At 42.7% G+C, this 18,351-nt stretch overlaps 2 protein-coding genes across 5 annotated transcripts in view; one reads left to right on the top strand and one right to left on the bottom strand.

Moving 5' to 3' along the window:
- PCCA (propionyl-CoA carboxylase subunit alpha) overlaps positions 1 to 9,692 on the top strand; it is a 262,979-nt gene extending 253,287 nt beyond the window's left edge. For both annotated transcript variants that reach the window (XM_039730386.1, XM_039730385.1), the window contains 2 exons: positions 5,971 to 6,048; positions 9,332 to 9,692. In XM_039730386.1, the coding sequence (XP_039586320.1) occupies positions 5,971 to 6,048; positions 9,332 to 9,400 (147 nt within the window). In that variant the 3' untranslated portion in view covers positions 9,401 to 9,692. The remainder of the gene's footprint in view (positions 1 to 5,970; positions 6,049 to 9,331) is intronic.
- Positions 9,419 to 18,351, bottom strand: part of GGACT (gamma-glutamylamine cyclotransferase) — a 29,304-nt gene continuing 20,371 nt past the window's right edge. For all 3 annotated transcript variants that reach the window (XM_039730387.1, XM_039730390.1, XM_039730388.1), the window contains exon 2: positions 9,419 to 12,669. In XM_039730387.1, the coding sequence (XP_039586321.1) occupies positions 12,185 to 12,652 (468 nt within the window). In that variant the 5' untranslated portion in view covers positions 12,653 to 12,669 and the 3' untranslated portion in view covers positions 9,419 to 12,184. The remainder of the gene's footprint in view (positions 12,670 to 18,351) is intronic.

The raw sequence follows: 18,351 nt of genomic DNA, 5'->3' as shown, positions 1-18,351 counted from the left end.
TATAGTGGAAATTGTGAGTGGTGTTTACTGGTGTCTTCCCAAAGATGAGGAAGGAGATACCAATAAAATACAACTCTCACTTCACTTTTAACCAAATCTAAGCTCGTATTTGCTTTGGGCTGTCATTGGTTTTTTTTCCACTTCAGCTCCAAGAGCCTTAAAAATGTTCCGCATCAGAGCACCTGTGTTCTAAATATAATGGTCTTAAAAATGTAATTGAGGGATTTTCACTTTTGTAGGCAAATCAGCAGGGTTGATATTGATCTGTCTTTTTAGGGAGCCACAGTGCACCAGAAGGTGATACTGTAGAGGGCCCCGTAAACCCTCGGAGCCTTCTGTCTAATTTGGCAGAAAAACACAGAATGTCGGACAACAAAAGAACGATCCGATTCCGTAAGAAATCTTCATCCCTCCCACCTCCTTTTCACAAGATAAAAAAAGGAGACTTAATTTTTTCAGCTGCGCACAATGATTTGGTGCTCACTCTTGCATTGAAACAGTTGCTGTCAAAACAGGCAGGAAACAGTTTTCTTTTAATTGCTGAAATCATTCGGAAGTGCTTCATGCACGGCTTCTATACAGCAGATGCTGTGCATTAATTGGCCTGTGTAGGGCTGACCCAGGGTTCCTTGCAGCGGGCCCAATTTTAGGCAGAGGGTTTAAATAGCTTATTTCTTATTTTGTATAACCTGGTGTACATTATGAGCGCGCCTGCACGTGGGGTATTTCATGGTCTGCAGTTTCTAATGTCATGTGGGTTTCAAAACCTGTGCTTCTCTGGTAATGTACTAGCAGCAGGTAAGCTCTAAATACCATCCATCAGGAGCTAATTTTTTATCCAGATACTCCAATGACTGATGAACCTGTCTTTTGTATGAATGTTCAGCACAGGAGAAAGCCATATGCCCCTGGCACTGGTTCCTATGCATTCTTTACAGTTTGTAGGGAGGAGATTAAGGAAAAAACAAACCCTTACATTTACATGTCTTTCATTTATTTAGCAGTTAGCACTTTCTAAAATAGCTTTTTTTTTTTTTGACAATGAAAAGATATTTAGGTCTTTTAATGCAATCTGACTACCACTACTCATTTTCTTTATCAGGAATATTACTGCACACCCTTAATAGGGAACCTTGTTTTGCTACTCCCCGTCTGTTCAAAACAGACCTTAGCCCATTAGAAGGTCCTCCCTTGTGTGGGAAGACCACAGCTGTTACTGTAAATCTCATCCAGTAACTGTATCACCCCCATTTTGTGGCTCTGAAGGATGAAATTGAGAAATGGAATACTGTGCAGTCATCCTTTACATCTCCAATTTTAGGCCTTTGCACATCATTTTCATGCTTTTATTCCAAATCAAACAACATTAGTGAGCAACACCACTCTGTGCTAAATGCCTGGTGTCTAAGCAGCACCTACAATCTTTGTTTTTGGAGGATTTAGGATTGAGAGGCAAGTTGGGGTTTTGTTGTTGGTGAGTTTTTTAAATTTTAGTTTTTTAATAAATAAATTCTTTTCTCTCCTTTCTCTCCCACCAAATCTTTCCCAGTCCCCAGAGTTTGTCAGAAGCAGAAATCCAGATGGCAGTGAGGTGCCTAAGATGGAGGATGCTCTGTTATGCCTCCAAAGAGGAAGTGGGAGCTCAGCATGGCTTACAAACACAACTTTAAAAAGGCTTCTGTTTCTTTAAATCCTTCTGAATAAAGTGGATCTAACTTCTTGTGAAGGATATTGGGGGCTTTAATCAGAAATAAGAAGTGGTTTAAATCATTAGCACAACAAAGCAAACTATAAGCTTGAAGATAAAAGTCTCAGGGGAAAGAGTCCTCTGAAAATAAATGGGACTTGATAGATTTCCATATCATTTATAACTTCCCTTAATTACACTTGGAAGACTTGCCAGTAAAACTGGAAAATTGGCAGCCTATATCCATTATAGTAATTTTGCCGACCATGGCAAGCAGCTGGCTTTACTGGATTTTATTTCCCATCACTCACAATTAATCATCAGCTGGAGATGTCTGAAACTCCTCAAAACGTAGCAATACTGTGTGACATTCAGGCCTCCTTAAAATGCTGAAATCTGCTGAGTAAATGGGCCGAGTTCCCCTTCCAGCGCACTCATTTTGGTGCGAGGCAGGCTGCCGGTTAATGAGTGCCACTTCGATAATCGGATGCGAATGTGAACCCTGACCTCATGTCAAAGGAGAGGACGCAGCAAGCTGGATAAAAGATCCGTGATTCAGATCTGCAAACTTTACACCAATTAGACGGAGAGGGGGAAATACATCAGCGCCCATTGGGTTTATCAGAAAGACTTGTGGGGCTTGTGACCATTTTGTAAGCCTAACATGGGAGACGTCCTGTCACAACCATTAAGTCTTTACCCAATGACACACCAAAGTCTGCAGAAAGTGCACCATATTCACAAAGATCCCGTGGCAGCCATGCCCTCGGGTGTGCGCTGTCTTTTCGTGCTCCCGAGCTCTGAAGAGCCCTGTCTGTGAGTGAGGATGTCTTTGTGCTCCTCACGTAGGTGCAGTGGGAGCAGGTCGGCGTTCCTGCTTCTCACATTCCGCTTCCACCCTGTGGCGCGAGTTGCTTGGTTGGGAAATGACTGGAGACAGTTCCCTGTCCTGTGTGTAACCTTTTGGCCAGCGGAAAGAACAACCACCGTGCTGTCCCTGAGTGACTCAAACAGCACCATTGACAGTCCCAAATTCACGTTGCAATTGGTCCCAAATTCTCATTGCAATTGTTAGCAGCATGTTAAGTACCCTCCTCTTCAATTATCTTTTTTCTTCTTTTTTTTTTCTTTCTCTTTTTTGTTTATTTTTCACTTTTCACTCTTTGAACTGCACCATGCAGAAATAAACTGCTAAAACGCAGACTGCAGGTCTAGCAGTTAATCACTCATTTATTTATAAAAGTCTATTTGTCTGTGGTGTAACTCTGTGGAACAGATACCTGACATTAATTTCTTTTAAGAAAAGGAGCCCTTTTACTTTACTTGGTTCAAAGAAATGAGATTTTTTTTTTGTTTGATTTTAGTTGCCTGTTTTGACAGATTTGGGTCATCACTGAGACCTCTCTAAATGGAAATGTAAAGATGGTGGTTTTCACTGGTTTACCATCCACTGAAAGAAATAAATTATAGAATGAAAATACAGCATTAAAAGTGGTCCAGATAAATCCTTAAATAAGTTAGACAGCAAGAACTTGTACACATCTCTGCAGTTTTCATTTGCGGGCTAAATAACAGGCAAAATGAAATGTGCAATTATAGAATGAAAGAAATTGGACAATGCCCAAAAGACTGAAAAAGAGGAAAGAGAGATACAAGTGCCTAATTTTAGGATTTGTCGCTTTTCAACACAATGAGTGGAGCTGTAAAGGTTTAACATAAGAACAGTAATTAAACTTCTGTTCTTAAGTGACACTTGCACCAAGATAATTTTCAACAAATTGCACATCATCAGAAGTACTGACACGGCATTTTCACATGTGGTACCTGCTGAAAGCACCTTCTTCCTTTCAAATTAGTAAGACTAGATGTTAACTGGATACTTTAACTATAAGTTTTGTGGGTTGAGAGGGTTGTTTCCTTCCCAGACACTGCGTGCTTTGTCATCAACCCCAGCATGCATTATATAAAACACAAAAACTTCATTTTTGAGAAGGAGGGGAAACTGAGAAGAAATTCAGACTAAGGGATATTTCCATCCCACAATCACTAACTCTTCCTGCCATTTTAGCACCATACTAGACCTACTGAGGCAATTCCATACTTTTCCCATAGATGTGTTTCCAGAACTCTGTTTAGGTAATTGCTGACTGGTTCATTTGCACACCATCCTCCTGATGAAGCCATGCCACAGTTAAATGTAACTGCTCTAGGAGAGAGTTTCTTGTGGCCTTGTAATTAGGCCACTGAATTCAGATCTGTTGTCCTTAGCATCTCAATCTTCAGCAACCTCTAGAGGCCTGTGTTCTTGGCTCTCTGATAGCAGAGCTTAACCAGAGGGTGGCAAAGTTGTTTCTGAAATGCATATTTTAATAACAGCACTATTAAAAAAAACAAAACTCTTCCAACAAAATTTCTTGCCTGTTTTTTTCCCCTTCTCTTTGAATCCAAAGATATTCATTGCTTCCTCATAACCTCAGAAATGTTTGGAAAGTTCAGAGCAGATGGAAGAGAAGTAATGAGGTAGGGAAAAGAAGAGGAGAAGAAGAAGGGCAAGGAAGAGTGAGCTGCTGGGACAAGGCTATGAGCAGAGAGCAGGTGTGGAAGGAAGGAGACAAAAGACAGGGAAAGGGAATAGAAGGGAAATAACTGGGGACAAGAACAAGTCTTTGCTACTATTCACCAAATTGGACACCTGCTAATGACTTAACTGCTTGCCTGAAGCTCAGGATGAGATTTCTGCAGGGTAAGTGTTGGGTTTTGGTTATTCTCTGTATCCAGGTAGTACACCATATTCCCATAGCAAATGCTTTCCACATTTTCCCTCCAAAACCTCTCATACTGTTGTTGCCAATCTGTTGGAGAAGGGGTGTGTAAGCACCTTTTAATGTAATGGGTTTTGTTTTGTTTTGTTTTGCTCAGAATCCATAGGCAGATATCAGTGCTTTTTAGTCAGTGAAAAAATAGCTTTACTTAAATTTTTGGAATGTTCTTCAGGCAATGTACATTTGATCTCTGACTTCACATCTGTCTGTTAATATATTCCTCCAAAGTGGTACACACTTGTCCTTAAATATGTATTATTCATTTTACATATAATTAGAGAAATATATCTATGTGTGTATATAAACAAACATTTTGTTGGCACTGGCACATATAACAGTGCATAAACCAGATTTCTGTAGGTTTCCCTGTTTCATGAAACTTGGACATCAGTGTGAAAGCCTCCCAAACTTGCTGAGATAAGGAGGGAATAGCAGACTCCATCTGAAATAGAGCCCAATGAAAAGATTTGCAGTGGCACTCGGAACCAGACATCCCATAGGAGTGTACAGGTCCTAAATCCTGGCATGTAGGTCCTGGCACCCTTCCTTCCCGGCATGCATCATCTCTGTGGAATGACCAGCTGATCACTGGCTTGCACTGGGTAAATTCCAAATCCCTTGTTCTGCCTCTGTGTTTAGGCAGCCTCCACAGCCACTGTCAAGCCTTGAGCAGCAGTTTCCTCTGTGCAAGGTGGTCCAAGACCCTGGAGGGAGGATCTGACTGGGAGGAACTGGGAGCCCAGCAGAGCAGCCCAGTGGGTTCCTAGTGACCTTGAGCTTGCACATGCCTGCTAGCAGGACACAAACAAACAGAAAGAGGAAACCTCAGTGTTTCCTTTGAAGAGCTCTGATCTGTGGTGAAAGTGATGCTTTTGTCTCTGTGGTTCCTCCCCTGTGGATGAGAAGTGGTGGCTCCTCACTGATGTGCTCCTTTCTGTCAGTCCAAAGTCATCAGCCACCATCAGAGGCTGCCATGTGCAGCGGTGACACATTCTCCTCAGCATCAGCCCACTGGGTCCTGCTGCACCTTCCAGCCCAAGCTCCCCTGGACACCTGCCAAGGAACTTCTGGCTTCTGAATCAGTATGAATATCATGCACCAGGGAAGCAAAGCAGAAGTTCCCTGGCCAAAAATGCACAAATTAGATTTTGCTCTGCATTTAATTGATGTTGAACTGTGGTGGTGTGAACTGTGGAATCTGGAACTGAATGGATGGGATGGGAAAGGAGCCTTTCAGGTTTGCCTGGGGTAATAGTTTTAAGCAGCTGATTTCCCCCTTATTTTGCTGCCAGTTTTGTGATTGCCATTTGTGTTGTGACTGTGTAACTGGCTGACTTGACTTGCGTCATGAAAGTCTTTATAGCATTTAATGAAATAATCCTTTTATTTTCCATAAGAATCATCACACTTGGAACATTTTGAATTCTCTATTCTCATTTTGTACTGCTTGAATTTCATCAGGTTTCGGAAGGTCAAGAGATTTGTGTAATTGAAGCAATGAAAATGCAGAACAGTATGATTGCTGCTAAAACAGGCAAGGTAAGCCACCTTAGGTCACTTAAAACCATATGCATCTTGTCAACAGGATAGAATTTAAAAAGGAAAAAAGGAGGATTCTGGTTGTTAAGGAATTAAGTCTGATTGTTGTAAGTCTTTCAAAGTGAGGTGTCTTTAATTTTGTAACATTTGCATCTGCTGTGAATGCTGTTAAGTAGTTCCGAACCTTAGATAGCACAGCAGGAAATAGTTTTACTGGCTTCGGAAATTCATATAACCCTTTCTCATAAATTATTTGTTTTCTGTGATGTTACAATGCCAAGTTGAATTGAAAGGTGTAGCAGACCATTTATCCAAATTTCATCTTTCCAGAGAAGAGAGATCTCTTTGCCAGTTAATTATTTAATGGCAAATAATTTGTCATTTAAAAAACCCACCCAGAACAAGGAATAGAAAGTTCTTTTGCAGGAGGGAGAAAACAGCAATTTTTTTATTATTGTGAATGTTAAGTATCAAGCCTAGATCTGCATATTTGTTAAACTTTGCAAGGCTATGCATTAGCCTCTCCTGCTTCTGAGGGATCAATATTGCAGCCCTGGAGCTGGGACTTTGCTGCAGTGTAGGATGTGCTAAAACCAGCACTCTAGGCAGGGAACTGGTTAAGCTTATGTGACAAGAGCATGCCCTAAACCCGAGTTGGTCTGAGGACTGTCAGACCTCAAGTTGGGACTTCAGAGCATCCCTGTGCCAGATTATAATTCCCAGCCTGAAACCATCACCTAGACGTGGGTCCCAGATCCATCCTTTGCAATGGGAGAGCATGGTGTGGACCTGGATGATACATTCTCCTCTGTTGCTGATTTCCTAACCTGCCCTGGCCCATCTCTGCCTGGGTCAAGCCCCCTCTGCTCTCTCTGAGGCACAAACCCCAGGGCAGGAGCCTTCAGCCCACATGGAGGCAGCAGGGAGCCTGACTGCGGCAGGGACAGGGCACTGGCAAGGTTTGCTGAGATCTCAGCATGGCTCTCAATGCCAAGGACTGTTTGTGTGTTTACAAGAAAGGCTTTTTTGGCACAGCTCTAAAATTGTCACCCAGGCTGGGTCCCAGACTTGCCTCTTCCAGTGCATCCAGTGCAAAATTGGGTCTCAAGAGAAAAAAATACTGAGAGAAGGAGTATGTTCCAGTTCCTTTTGCTCTAACATTGCCACTTTATTATTTTATTTCATGCATTAATTTCTATATAATTTATTTTCTCACTTGATTAATATTTCCAAGCATTTTGTTTTTCATCTGCCGTTATTTAACCCCTTACTGCTGCTCTTTGCATCCACTGGTTTTAACTAGTATTTGTAATTGAAATGCCATTTCCTCTCCCACCCACCCCATTTATTTTTCACTTTAACCTTCCCTTTTCCACCAAGGTCTTCTGCAATCCATGTGTCTGTTCCTTACCATCCTGCTTGTACTTCTAATAATAATACTTCTAATAATATTTCCCACTCACTCAGTACAGATGCCACATTAAACCTGTGTTTGGTTTTTTAATCCTCCAAGGTAGGATGTGAAAGGTGCACAGGCCATTCAGGAGGTCTCATGTGCCTTGCAATGTCCTCTTGGTGTGCCCATTTTCATGGCAAGCACATTATTTGACCTTTAGAATGTTAAGAATTTGCATGAGCACAAAGGTTTTGGGCTGTGTAGAAATGAAGCTGCTAAACAGGATTCATCCTGTTCTGCAGTGCAAAGTCATGGCTCTGAGTGCTAAAATAACTTGGCCTCTCCACAGGAATGGGATGTTTGGCACAGGCTGTTAGTCCATGTTTTGATGCTTTGAAACTGTGTTTTGAAACTCAGTTCATTTGTCTTCAGCTGGAAGACGTTCCCATTTTCATTCCTGACTTGGATTCCTTTTCTGTATCAAACCCCATCTTCCTGTTTGGAATTGAGAGAAAAGTGGCTTGTTTTTATCTACTTTGAGTTTACTCCAGCTGCAGGTGGCTTAAAAATGAGAGAAAGCTGGAGATGAACTGGCGAGCCTCCTGTCTTCTCCAGGACAGCTGCGCCTGGGTCAGCACAAGGAGCGGCCCCGCTGCATGGCACAAATTGCTGGGGAGTTTGAAGCACTGGTTAACTCTGATGTTTGCTGAACCTTGGCTTTGTGGAAAAAGAAAAGCAAGGGGTAGAATGTTTTTCACACTGCTTTCATCTCCTAGAAGACTGAGGCTCAGCAATTGGGTACGCTGCCCAGCTACTGATTTAGAAACGAAGCCCTTGTTTGTACGTACCACGCTGTCTTTGCCCGTGCTCAGCATCGTTTCTGGAGCAGGGCTGTGAGTGTGCCTGTGCTCCAGAGATCTGCTTGCAGCTCACCTGGCTTCAGACTGTCAAATGTGGATGTGGGCAGCAGCGTGTCCATCATAGCCTGGTACTTGGGGTATGCTGTGCATTTCCTCCAGGAGCCCAGGGTGTTTGGATGATTAAAATGAACTATCTGCTGAACAAGGATTTGGGATGTCAGTAGGAGCTCTGAATTTATACTGGAAGCAAGCTCTACACAGCTTCAAATATTTTCTGTTGCTTCATGTGCTGAAAGGGAATTCAAACATGTCGCAGCCTTTTATAGAGGAAATAAGGGACTAGTGTAAGATGTTTGTGTTTTAAAATTCAGGAACCTGTATGGGACTATGTAATCCATCTACAGATACAGCTGCACTTATTTGACTGTGGTAGCCCTTTGCCAAGTTCAGTTATGTTAAAGGATCCCAATTCAGATTTGAATCATCTATCCCAACTCTCTGGAGAGAGAGAAACCCAGTTCATGGCTGCAGGTCCAAAATTCTGCTATATTTCAAAACTGTAATAAAAGAAATGGTGGGATATTTCATTGCAACTTCCCATCATGAGTATTGAAGAATCGGCCTGTCCTCTATTTAAAACAAATAAACAGCAGTGCAACCAGGTGAAAAAAAGGTGCATTTCATTTTAAAAAGTGGCATCTCTATCTGACATTCAGGTCTTCAAGCATCTCTGTTGCAAGCAAACCTAATGGTAGGTACTTGAATACCCTGATGGGGCTGGACACCATTTGTCAAGCACTGGTACTCAAATCTCAGCTGGGCTCTGAGCACTGGAGGTCGAGCACTCAGCGTCTCGAGGCCCTGGCAGCACAGGTGGATCTGTGTCCCTGGGGTGTCCTCAGGCTGCACAGCGGCCATCACCCCGTGCATGCAGACACAGTGCTCTGGGCAATACAAACCACATCAGCCAAGCCATCTCACCAGGCTATCAAAGCAGGGTTTAAATTCTGCTGTTTCTGTACCCTAGGTAAAAGCTGTGCACTGCAAAGCTGGTGACACCGTTGGAGAAGAAGATCTGCTGGTGGAACTGGAATGAAAGGTTGCCTCCACACTGTTGAATTAACTAAGCCTTTATTGTTTTTATCTGCAAAGTAACATTAAGACAATTCAACACAGAAAACAGACAGTACTATGCACAAGATTTTATACAGGCATATTTACTGTATCAGTGGTTAAGACAGCAAACACAGATGTTAAATCTTGGCAACAGATCCCAGATTTTTACTTCCAGAAATACTTGTACATAACCTTTGTAATGCTTTGATTTTTCAGGATCAAATAAAATCAATAAAATACCATTTCTGCTTTGAAACAGGAAAAGCCTCTTTTTAAAAAAAAACCCAAAGAAAACACAACAAAAGCCAAAATCTGATTTGTCTTCTCCACAGCAATGTCCCTGGTTTGAGGCCCCAGCCAGGCTGTACAGAATGGCTGGCAAGAATGAAAAATTAACCACTGAGCAAACTGAGCAGTTCTCCTTTACTCTGTAGAAGTGCTGCACAAGTACCACCAATGGCTTAAATTCTGATCATATTTATTTTGAATTAGGATATATATTTATTGAATTATTACTTATTAACTAATAATAAATTATTATAGAATTACTTATATTTTAAATACTTCTATATTATTATATTTTTAATGCTTTGTATAGATTAGATTTAAATTACATCTTAGAGACTTTATTTTGCTAGTGCAGACATTTGTAATGTATTTTCATTTAAAGTTGTAAGGGAATTGTCTTCTTATATTCAAACTCCATACTCAATTTCCCCACCCTTATCTTCTTGATACTGATTACTGGATGCTTTTACAGAAGGAGCTGCCACTGTTCTCAGAGGTCTTTAGCTGTACCCAAGGTACTGCTGAGAGCACATGTTGTCCCTCAGACCAGGCCTCCTCCTGAATGCTCACAGGGAAGGGAGACAAAGGGACCCTGGCCACTGCCCCAGAGTGGAGCACGCTTGCTCTCATTTGCTTGCCCAGGGTGGGCAGGGTCCTGCTACTTCCCAGAAAGAAACCCTCTGGCCAGAGGTGCCTGGGCCCTTTACTGGAAGGTGAAGGGATGAAAACAGTTGGTGACAGGGGTGGTGACTCATGTTCAACCAGGAAAGTTTGATTCTGCTTGAAACTTCTGACTGAAGAGGCATTCTTCCTGTTATTGAGACACTGCTAATTAGCTACATCACATGGTCGAGGGGGAATATGTCCAGGGATCTGCTTAGGGAATTAGTTTATAAAACTCATCAAGATGAGGAAGGAGAGTGTTTGGATAGTACCTGCCTTCCAGAAAAATTAATGCTTTTGCAGTTGGAGAAACTGAGGCAGGCACCCTGCAGATCTCCTTACAAGTCTCCTTAGTGCCATCTTACCCCTTCCCAAAGGAGCACGGTTCAGTCTCTGCAGGTTGCCCTACACAGACAAGTACTGTAAAGAGACACAAGTATTCTATAGCAAGTTACTTGTTTTGCTTCTTACAGCAACATAAAAGCTTTTCTAAATGAGATGCACCAGTGCCTACTACTGCTAAAGTTTAGGCTGATTCCCTACCCCGGATCTCCTCTGGCCATCACAGGGCTACTGGCAGTGAAGCAAAAGTACAATATTGTTCTTAATTGTATCCTTGCTGCATTTGATGGTACTTTGGCTCACTGCATGGCACACAATGCCTGCTCCCATCCCTTTGGCAGCTTTACACTCTATCTGTACCAAACACTGCAGCCGGAGGAAAATATAAGGCACAGGATTGTAACAACAGAAAGCCATGGTTTTTCCAGACTGTACAGAAACCAGCCCAGTTGGTTGGGTCAGGGGCACAACAGTCTTCTTTACATATTTTTTTCCCAATTTAAATGTTGCAATAATCACAATACATGTCCTTTGGATATTTTTATAATGTATATACAATTTTTTCTCCCCTTAAGAAACTCAGTTTGCATATGGTTGCAACTTCTGCATTAAAATGCTTGGCAAAAAGTCACCTTGACAGTAAGTGTTCACAACAGCTCCAGTGTAGATTTGCTTTCTCTGGTCCCCAACAGCCCCCAAAACAGACACACACACACAGGCACACAGAGACACACAACCCGCAAATCCTACAGTCATTCAGTGAATGGAAGCAGAACCCAAAGTGCTTAGAATGTAAAATTAAAAATACAGTCTTAAATGTAAATCTTTTATATTCGCTCAGTATTTCTTGACAGTGCCTTTTAAAACTAAACATGGTTTAAAAATACACCTTTCCAGTTCAGAAAAAAACCTCATTGCAATGAATAATCTTTAAGCATAATCTTTATATTTTCTCCAGCAATTTCCTATTTGTCTTGAAGCACCAAGTTATCTGATCAGCTTTCCCTGTTTACATGCAGTAGCCTACTAAACCCATTACAAGTCAATATTCAATAGGAGTTGTGCTTTACTTTGCAGACATTTAAATCAGTTTCAAATTTTCTCAATTCAGGGAAAAAAAATTTGTTTCCCTGCCTTTCACTGACCTCCATTATTATGCACCAAGGCAAAGGGGGAAGTTGAGGGAATAATTAGACCCCAGACCCGATGTGCACATAGAGTTATTTGACACCTGGTGCAAACCCAGTTACCTGCAGCAGGCTGGGGGGGCCAGGACGACACTGACTGCCTGGGGAGGAGTCTGCAGCTCTGGGCCTACAGGACTTCAACGCTAGCGCCAAGGCTCCTGGGTTGGGAAGGTTACAAGAGCTCCTGCATTTTAATAACAAGGTATTACAGCTTTCCTGGAAAGGTTACCGAGCAACACCTGCTTAGCACTATGTCTTCGGCCAGGCCGCGTCACCTCCCGTTTCTATTCCCGGCTTTCCCGTAGCACGTAGGAGAGGCCGTGCTTCCCCGAGGAGTCGTAACTGTCATGGTAGGGGAGCCCGACCCACTCGGGCGGGTACGTGGCCGTGCTGTACACGAAGCACTCCAGGACGCCGTCGGCCCGCGCCTCTCCCGCGCCGCCCTTCCCCTCCCACTCCACCACTTGGATCCTCATCAGGGTGCGCTGGTACATGTCGGGGCAGCCTTCAAACTCATCCAGGAACTGCAGCATCTGCTCGTCGACAGAGTAAATCTCCCCAGCAATGTGGTGGCCTGTCCCTGGGATGTTCAGCATGTAAGGAATATTGTATTTCCCTGCAATCACCAGTGGGTACTTCTCCACCGTGTGGCCCCTTCCTTGGAATTTCGCCAGGCCTTTGGCCGTGTTGATCATGTGCTTGTAGTTGGGCTGGCCCTTCTTGAGCGTGCCGTAGACGAAGACACGGGCCATCGTACTTGCGAAAGCAGCTGAAAGACAAAGAGGTACGTTAGCCACAGGCCAGTGCTCTGGAGAGCCACGGCCACACAAAAGGCTGTTCTGGCACGTGCAAAAGTGGTCTCATAGCCCTACACCACATTAAGTATCATACTCAATTCAAGTACCTTGAAACTTTTCAGACAACTGCATCAGTGAAAAACGGAGGCCAGGAGAAAGTCAGCCTTCTGCAGTTCTTTGCTGTAGCCAAATTACATTCTCTAAGGAATCCCAAACATCAGCCAACACATTCCTGACCCCCAGGAAAAGCTCTAAATCTTTCTTAATTTTTCTGTCTCTCACCATTATGGGAGGTGTGCTGCAGCAAGTGTGTGGTGTTGTGCTCAGTGATTCCCCAAATGCAAATGTAACCTGTTGTGGAGTAATCTCATGGATGTGCTGGTGGATTTGCAATAATGCCAGCAGTGAGGTCCTGCTTGCTGAGTGACAGACAAATGCTGAACAGCAAGCTGTGGGGCCAAGGGAGAAACCTGGTAAAGCCATGTTCCTCCTCTCTTCCCCAGACAGACATCCCAAAGTGTTAAATCACCTCAAGTAGCTGGTCTGCACATCTGTGAGCCCCCTCTTGGAAACAGAGCCTGAAGGACCATTTGTTCTATCTGTGAGCATGAAACACTCAAAATTGGTTTAAATGGGGTAAAAGACTGGCTTTACTGAAACATAACAGGAGGGAAAGGTACCTTCACAGTTCCTGCATTATTTTTTCACATGGTGCTGTGTTTGTCCTCCATAATTTCTGTAGGGTAGAAGCAGTTCTTGCACTGTGATGTTTTCCCTCATTTTACCTGTGGTCACTGACTGGGCAGAGCCTGCCTCATCCACAGTCATCTGGCTGGGCCAGACACCCAATATCAGAGGAGCCAGTGCAACTCCTCTTGGAACGAGTGTCATTAAATGATGTATTTCAAGTTTGAGAAATATTTAAAAACAGACTGGAAGTAGAAATTTAATCTATTTTCTGCAATTTACTCTTATTTTAGTAAACTGTTAGGTTTGGTCAGTTACCCAAAAGGGTGTGTTGCTGGCTGAGAACAGTGTCATTTAAAAATCCTCAGTAGCCAAGCAATTTCCCCTTTGGTGAAGCAAACGTTTTTTCTCTGTATCAAAATACAGCTTTCCAAGCAAAAACAGTGTGTGCCTTCATTTACTGGCAAACTGCTTTCACTTAGGGGAATAAGAACACACTGATTTTTCCCCGTATTTTATCAGATATACTTCAGAGTAATTTATCCTTCATTACATAAACGAGCTTTTTTCTTGGATGCAGCTCATTCCCTCACAATAAAAAGAGCATTAATATTCAGTCGGCCCGAGTCTCTTTTATAAGAAAAATCATTACCTTTCAGATTGTGTTTTGAATAACAAACACAGATCCTTCAGGAAGAAACTTGTCCCAGTGGGGATTGAGAAAGGATCAGAGTTAAGCATTGAAACATGCAATTAATTCCCATTAGGGGATTAGGGCACTCGTGTTCACTTTGAATCAGAAAAATGAATTGTGAATTAAATTGTTCACAACCAAGAGGTTACTTGTCAGAGTTAATAAGTTAAAAAATAAAAAGGGAAACCTAAAACGCACATAAAAAGCTCTATAGTGAGTGGTGCATCTGTAAGGAAAAGGTACGCTTCACTTCCATTAAACAAAAGCCCTGTCCCTACTGTACAGCTGGAGATAAGCTTCCAAAAAGTTCACAGAGAAGAGTGTCACCATTTCCTGAAACTGGTAAAAACAACTTCCCTGTTTCTGACGGCACAGCAGCTGGCTGCTGGGAAACATCACCCATTTAAAGAAAGGCACCCATCATCCCAGTGCAGAATTCAATAGCAACAAAGGAACTTGCTAACCCAGGTTTGGGCAAGTGTTTCTGATTTAGCCTTTGAGCAGATTGATTCAGCAGGCAGTGCAAACAGAGGTGGAGGGGGAAGCTGAAGTTTCAGCCACAGCTCCCTGTGGCACTTCTGTGCCCCACAGCGGCCCTGTCACTCACACTGGATGGGCTGAGCACAATGACTTCTCCTTCTATTAAAAAAAAACAACAACAAAGCAAAGGCCAGCCCTCCAGCCAAGGAGGGATTGAAATAAACTTGGTAATAACATTTCCTGATCACTGCTCCGTATAAATAAGACATACATAATTTTCTGTGCAATAAATCTGGTCTCCAGTGTGCCGTGTGTTGCACTGCAGAAAGGCTGTAGATGTATTAGCATCACTTAAATCACTTGCAAATCCTGGGCTTTTAAAAGAGTTTTAGCCACCTTGTGGCAGGAGAGCACAGAGCAGAATTGTATTTGAGGGTCATTTCACACTGCTTCCACTACACAGCTGAAAGGAGTTATAGATGGCATCCCCTTGCTGAATCACCAACAAGAAGTTGCCTTTTCTCACTTAATCCAGTTTGACATTTCTTACCTTCACTAAACCACCTGAGAGGAAAAGAAAACCCACCAAAAACCAAACAAAACCCGCCCAGACTTATACTGAATATTAGCTGCCAGGACAAAACAAACCCATTCAGATAGTACTTTCATGAAATATTCATACCGGAATCATGAAAATTTAATGGCATGGAGAAACACGAGTGAAATTTGTACGTCATCTTGGCAAACTATTTCTTTTAGCTATGAAAGATGACCTGCCAGATCGCTTGTGGCATCTGTAGCTAGTTGCTTCATCAGGCAAGATGCAAAGATCAGAAAATAGAGGAACTATTTCAGCATCACACAGGTAGGTGGTGTTGGGTGAAAAGTGGCTCACAAGTGGTGCTAGCCAGGAGCTGGCTGCTTCTCACCATTAGTGCTGGTAGGGTGGCAGCACCATGTCCACATCCACCCTCACCCACCAGTGGAGTTCTGGGTCACAGCTTTGATTTTCCCTCTCGAGGCCCAACAGCTCCAGCAGGGTGAGAGAAGGGTGGGTGGCCATGGGGCCAGTCGCTGGCTCACTCCCCCTGCACTCACAGATGAAGCTGCAACCAGGCTCTTTGCTCCCAAGTTGTGCCCAAAACAAGACCTTGCTCCCAAAGTGGCAGCAGCTTTGGAAAAAAACACTTTTTTTTTTTTTTTTTTTTAACACAATTCAGACAATTACAGGACCATACCAGCTTCTTTTAAAAATGAAGCATGGCCCCAGAGCTGTGCATTACACTGGCTCCAGGCCTGTTTGCAATCATGCTCTCAGTGGGTTTGGGAGAAGTTTCAACAAAATAAAACCTAACTCAGAAAGTATCCATTTCTCTCACTCCATACAGTAACATTATTTTCCCTTGAGAAAAATTCTCTGCATTGGCTCTGTGACCAGATATAGTTACACATTAATTCTTCAGAAGTTTCTTAAAAACTGTAGGAAACAGGTGAAAAAACAAAATGCCTTGAACTTTAAACTTGAGCCCAGTCTGTTTGAATGAAGGGAGTTTTAAGGTCACTCTTCACTCAATGCTAACTTTCAAGAAGGACTAACATGCCAGAGAGGACTCCTGGGACCGCATCCTGTTGGTCCTTTGATGCTTTCATTTTGTTGCTTGCTATTTTCTTTATAGCACAGACAAGGGCTTCCTGCCTGGGCCGACCCCTTCCCAACCTTGCTGAATACCTCGGAAAAAGTTTATGGCAAGACACCTTTCTTACATTAACCACAGAGGCACCAGTGAAACGATGGCTCCTTTGAAATCAAGAGGTTATGGTCTCCTCGCAGCGGTCACCCGCTCCGAAACCGTGAGGCACTGGTTTGTGAAAACAAACAAGAGTATTGGAGTAACCAGGGCCATGCTGGACGCTACTGGGCACTACCTGAAACTCCACTTAAACTTTGCAGATTATTTTCATTTCTTCCTTGGAAAACTCACATCTCCGAACCAACACTTCTGTGCTTAAACTGGAGTATTTTGTGAGTCTCTGCCAGGAGGTAGAGTGAGGATGCCCTTGGGACAGGCATCAATCACAGCACTGCTCACGTGCTTTGTACCCCTTTGTCATCAAAAAAATTTGCCTTTTGTCTGTTTGAAAACATTCCAAATCACTTTCAACTGTACTGGTTAGAGAAAATGCGTTAGATTCATTTTTGTTGCTTACAGAAAGAGGTTAATTCCCAAAGTGACTTTTAGAAGGTCTCAAAGTGACAAACAGATAAAACCAGTCCACCTGCAAAAAGATGATGGGAATGGAATGCAGAACACACACTGGACACTTTAGACTGATTAACTGGCTAAATTTCTAGAAAGTGCAGAGACAGGAAGGGATTGCCAGCACATCAGGACAAGAAAAGGCGGATGAAAAAACCAGCTCAGTGGATGTGGACAAACTGAATTGAGAGGAAGGAGGAGAAAGTTGTCACCTCAAGAGAAAATAATAGAAGTATTGACTGGTTTGTCCTAATATTAAGTCATGTTGTACAACTTTCACTGAAGTCTTGGGATCTCAATTCAGAAACCTGTGGACTACAAAACTATTTACAATGAGCTCAGGGCAGAGTACTGAGTCCAGAATTATTTTACTTTGGCCACGAATGAACCAGCAGGAGCTTAAATAGGAGCTGATGAGAATGGGCACAATCACCTACAAATATGGGAAAAGGTTTTAAGAAGAGACAGTTGATTGTCTGCATACATGAACACACAGCCAGCCAAAATTTTTTGCACAGAATCACTAGTGTGGGTAGGAACAGCTTTCTAATTGTAAGAACAGAGAGGCATAAGAATAACCATAACAAATGACCCCAAAAAAGCTTGAGGGCCAAGTGCCCTCTATCTTAGGTTGGTCAACAACAGATCCCACAGCATCACAGCACAAGAACAGGGCAAGACAACATTGGTGCATTTCCAGAGTTGGGTCCAGACCCTCTCCAAGTCAAAGTGATGAGCATTGAGCATTGTGCTGTGTAAAGGCCTTTTCTTCCTGTGAGCTCTCATACCTCTTTTTGTGTCAGCAATGGCAGTAGCAGCTCAGAAGGCAGCCCCAGGCAGTGACTGCACATGTGTACATGAGGCCAGATTACTGTGGGGTCTTTCCTTGATACTGCTGCTTCACCTTCCTGACTTGGGGGCGCTGTGCAACTCCTCAATGCCACCAGATACTTTTGCAGTGTTTACTCTCTTGATGGCTGACAAGTCTACATATATTTAACAAACCAAGCAGCACTCTTTACTGATTCTCCTATGGTTTTCTGACGTAGGGAAACTGTACCTGAAATATTTAAAAACAGACAAACCACGAATTTATAGAGGGAGAGAAACCATGTCTCCTCCTTTGTTCACACTCCATTCTCCCCATGCCTTTTTGAGTGTTATTGACAACACAGTGATGTTTCAGAAGAACACAGCAATACCTCAAGCATCTTAGTCTTGAGTGCCAACTGAGGTGTGTTTACTGAAAATCAATAAACAGTGAGAAAGACTTGAAAACTGCAACTCTTGAAAACTTGTTCAAACTATGATGGATGCTACAGTTATTTTTGTCTTAGAGAAAGACAAGAGACTAGATGGCTTCTCAAAATCCCACTCAAGAATGGTGGGTCCTTACAATGCAGTTTTGAGTACACTACAATTAATTTAAATTATATACACAAAAATACCTCATCTTTGCACTTTCAGCATAGGTGCTTACACTGCTGTATCTACACAAAAGGGAACTAAAAAAACACCCCACAAGAATGGAGCAT

The sequence above is a fragment of the Passer montanus genome, unplaced genomic scaffold, assembly GCF_014805655.1.
Source record: "Passer montanus isolate IOZ18808 unplaced genomic scaffold, ASM1480565v1 scaffold72, whole genome shotgun sequence".
NCBI lineage: Eukaryota > Metazoa > Chordata > Aves > Passeriformes > Passeridae > Passer > Passer montanus.
Note: the sequence above shows the minus strand (reverse complement) of the source record. Positions and strands in the feature narration are given on the sequence as shown.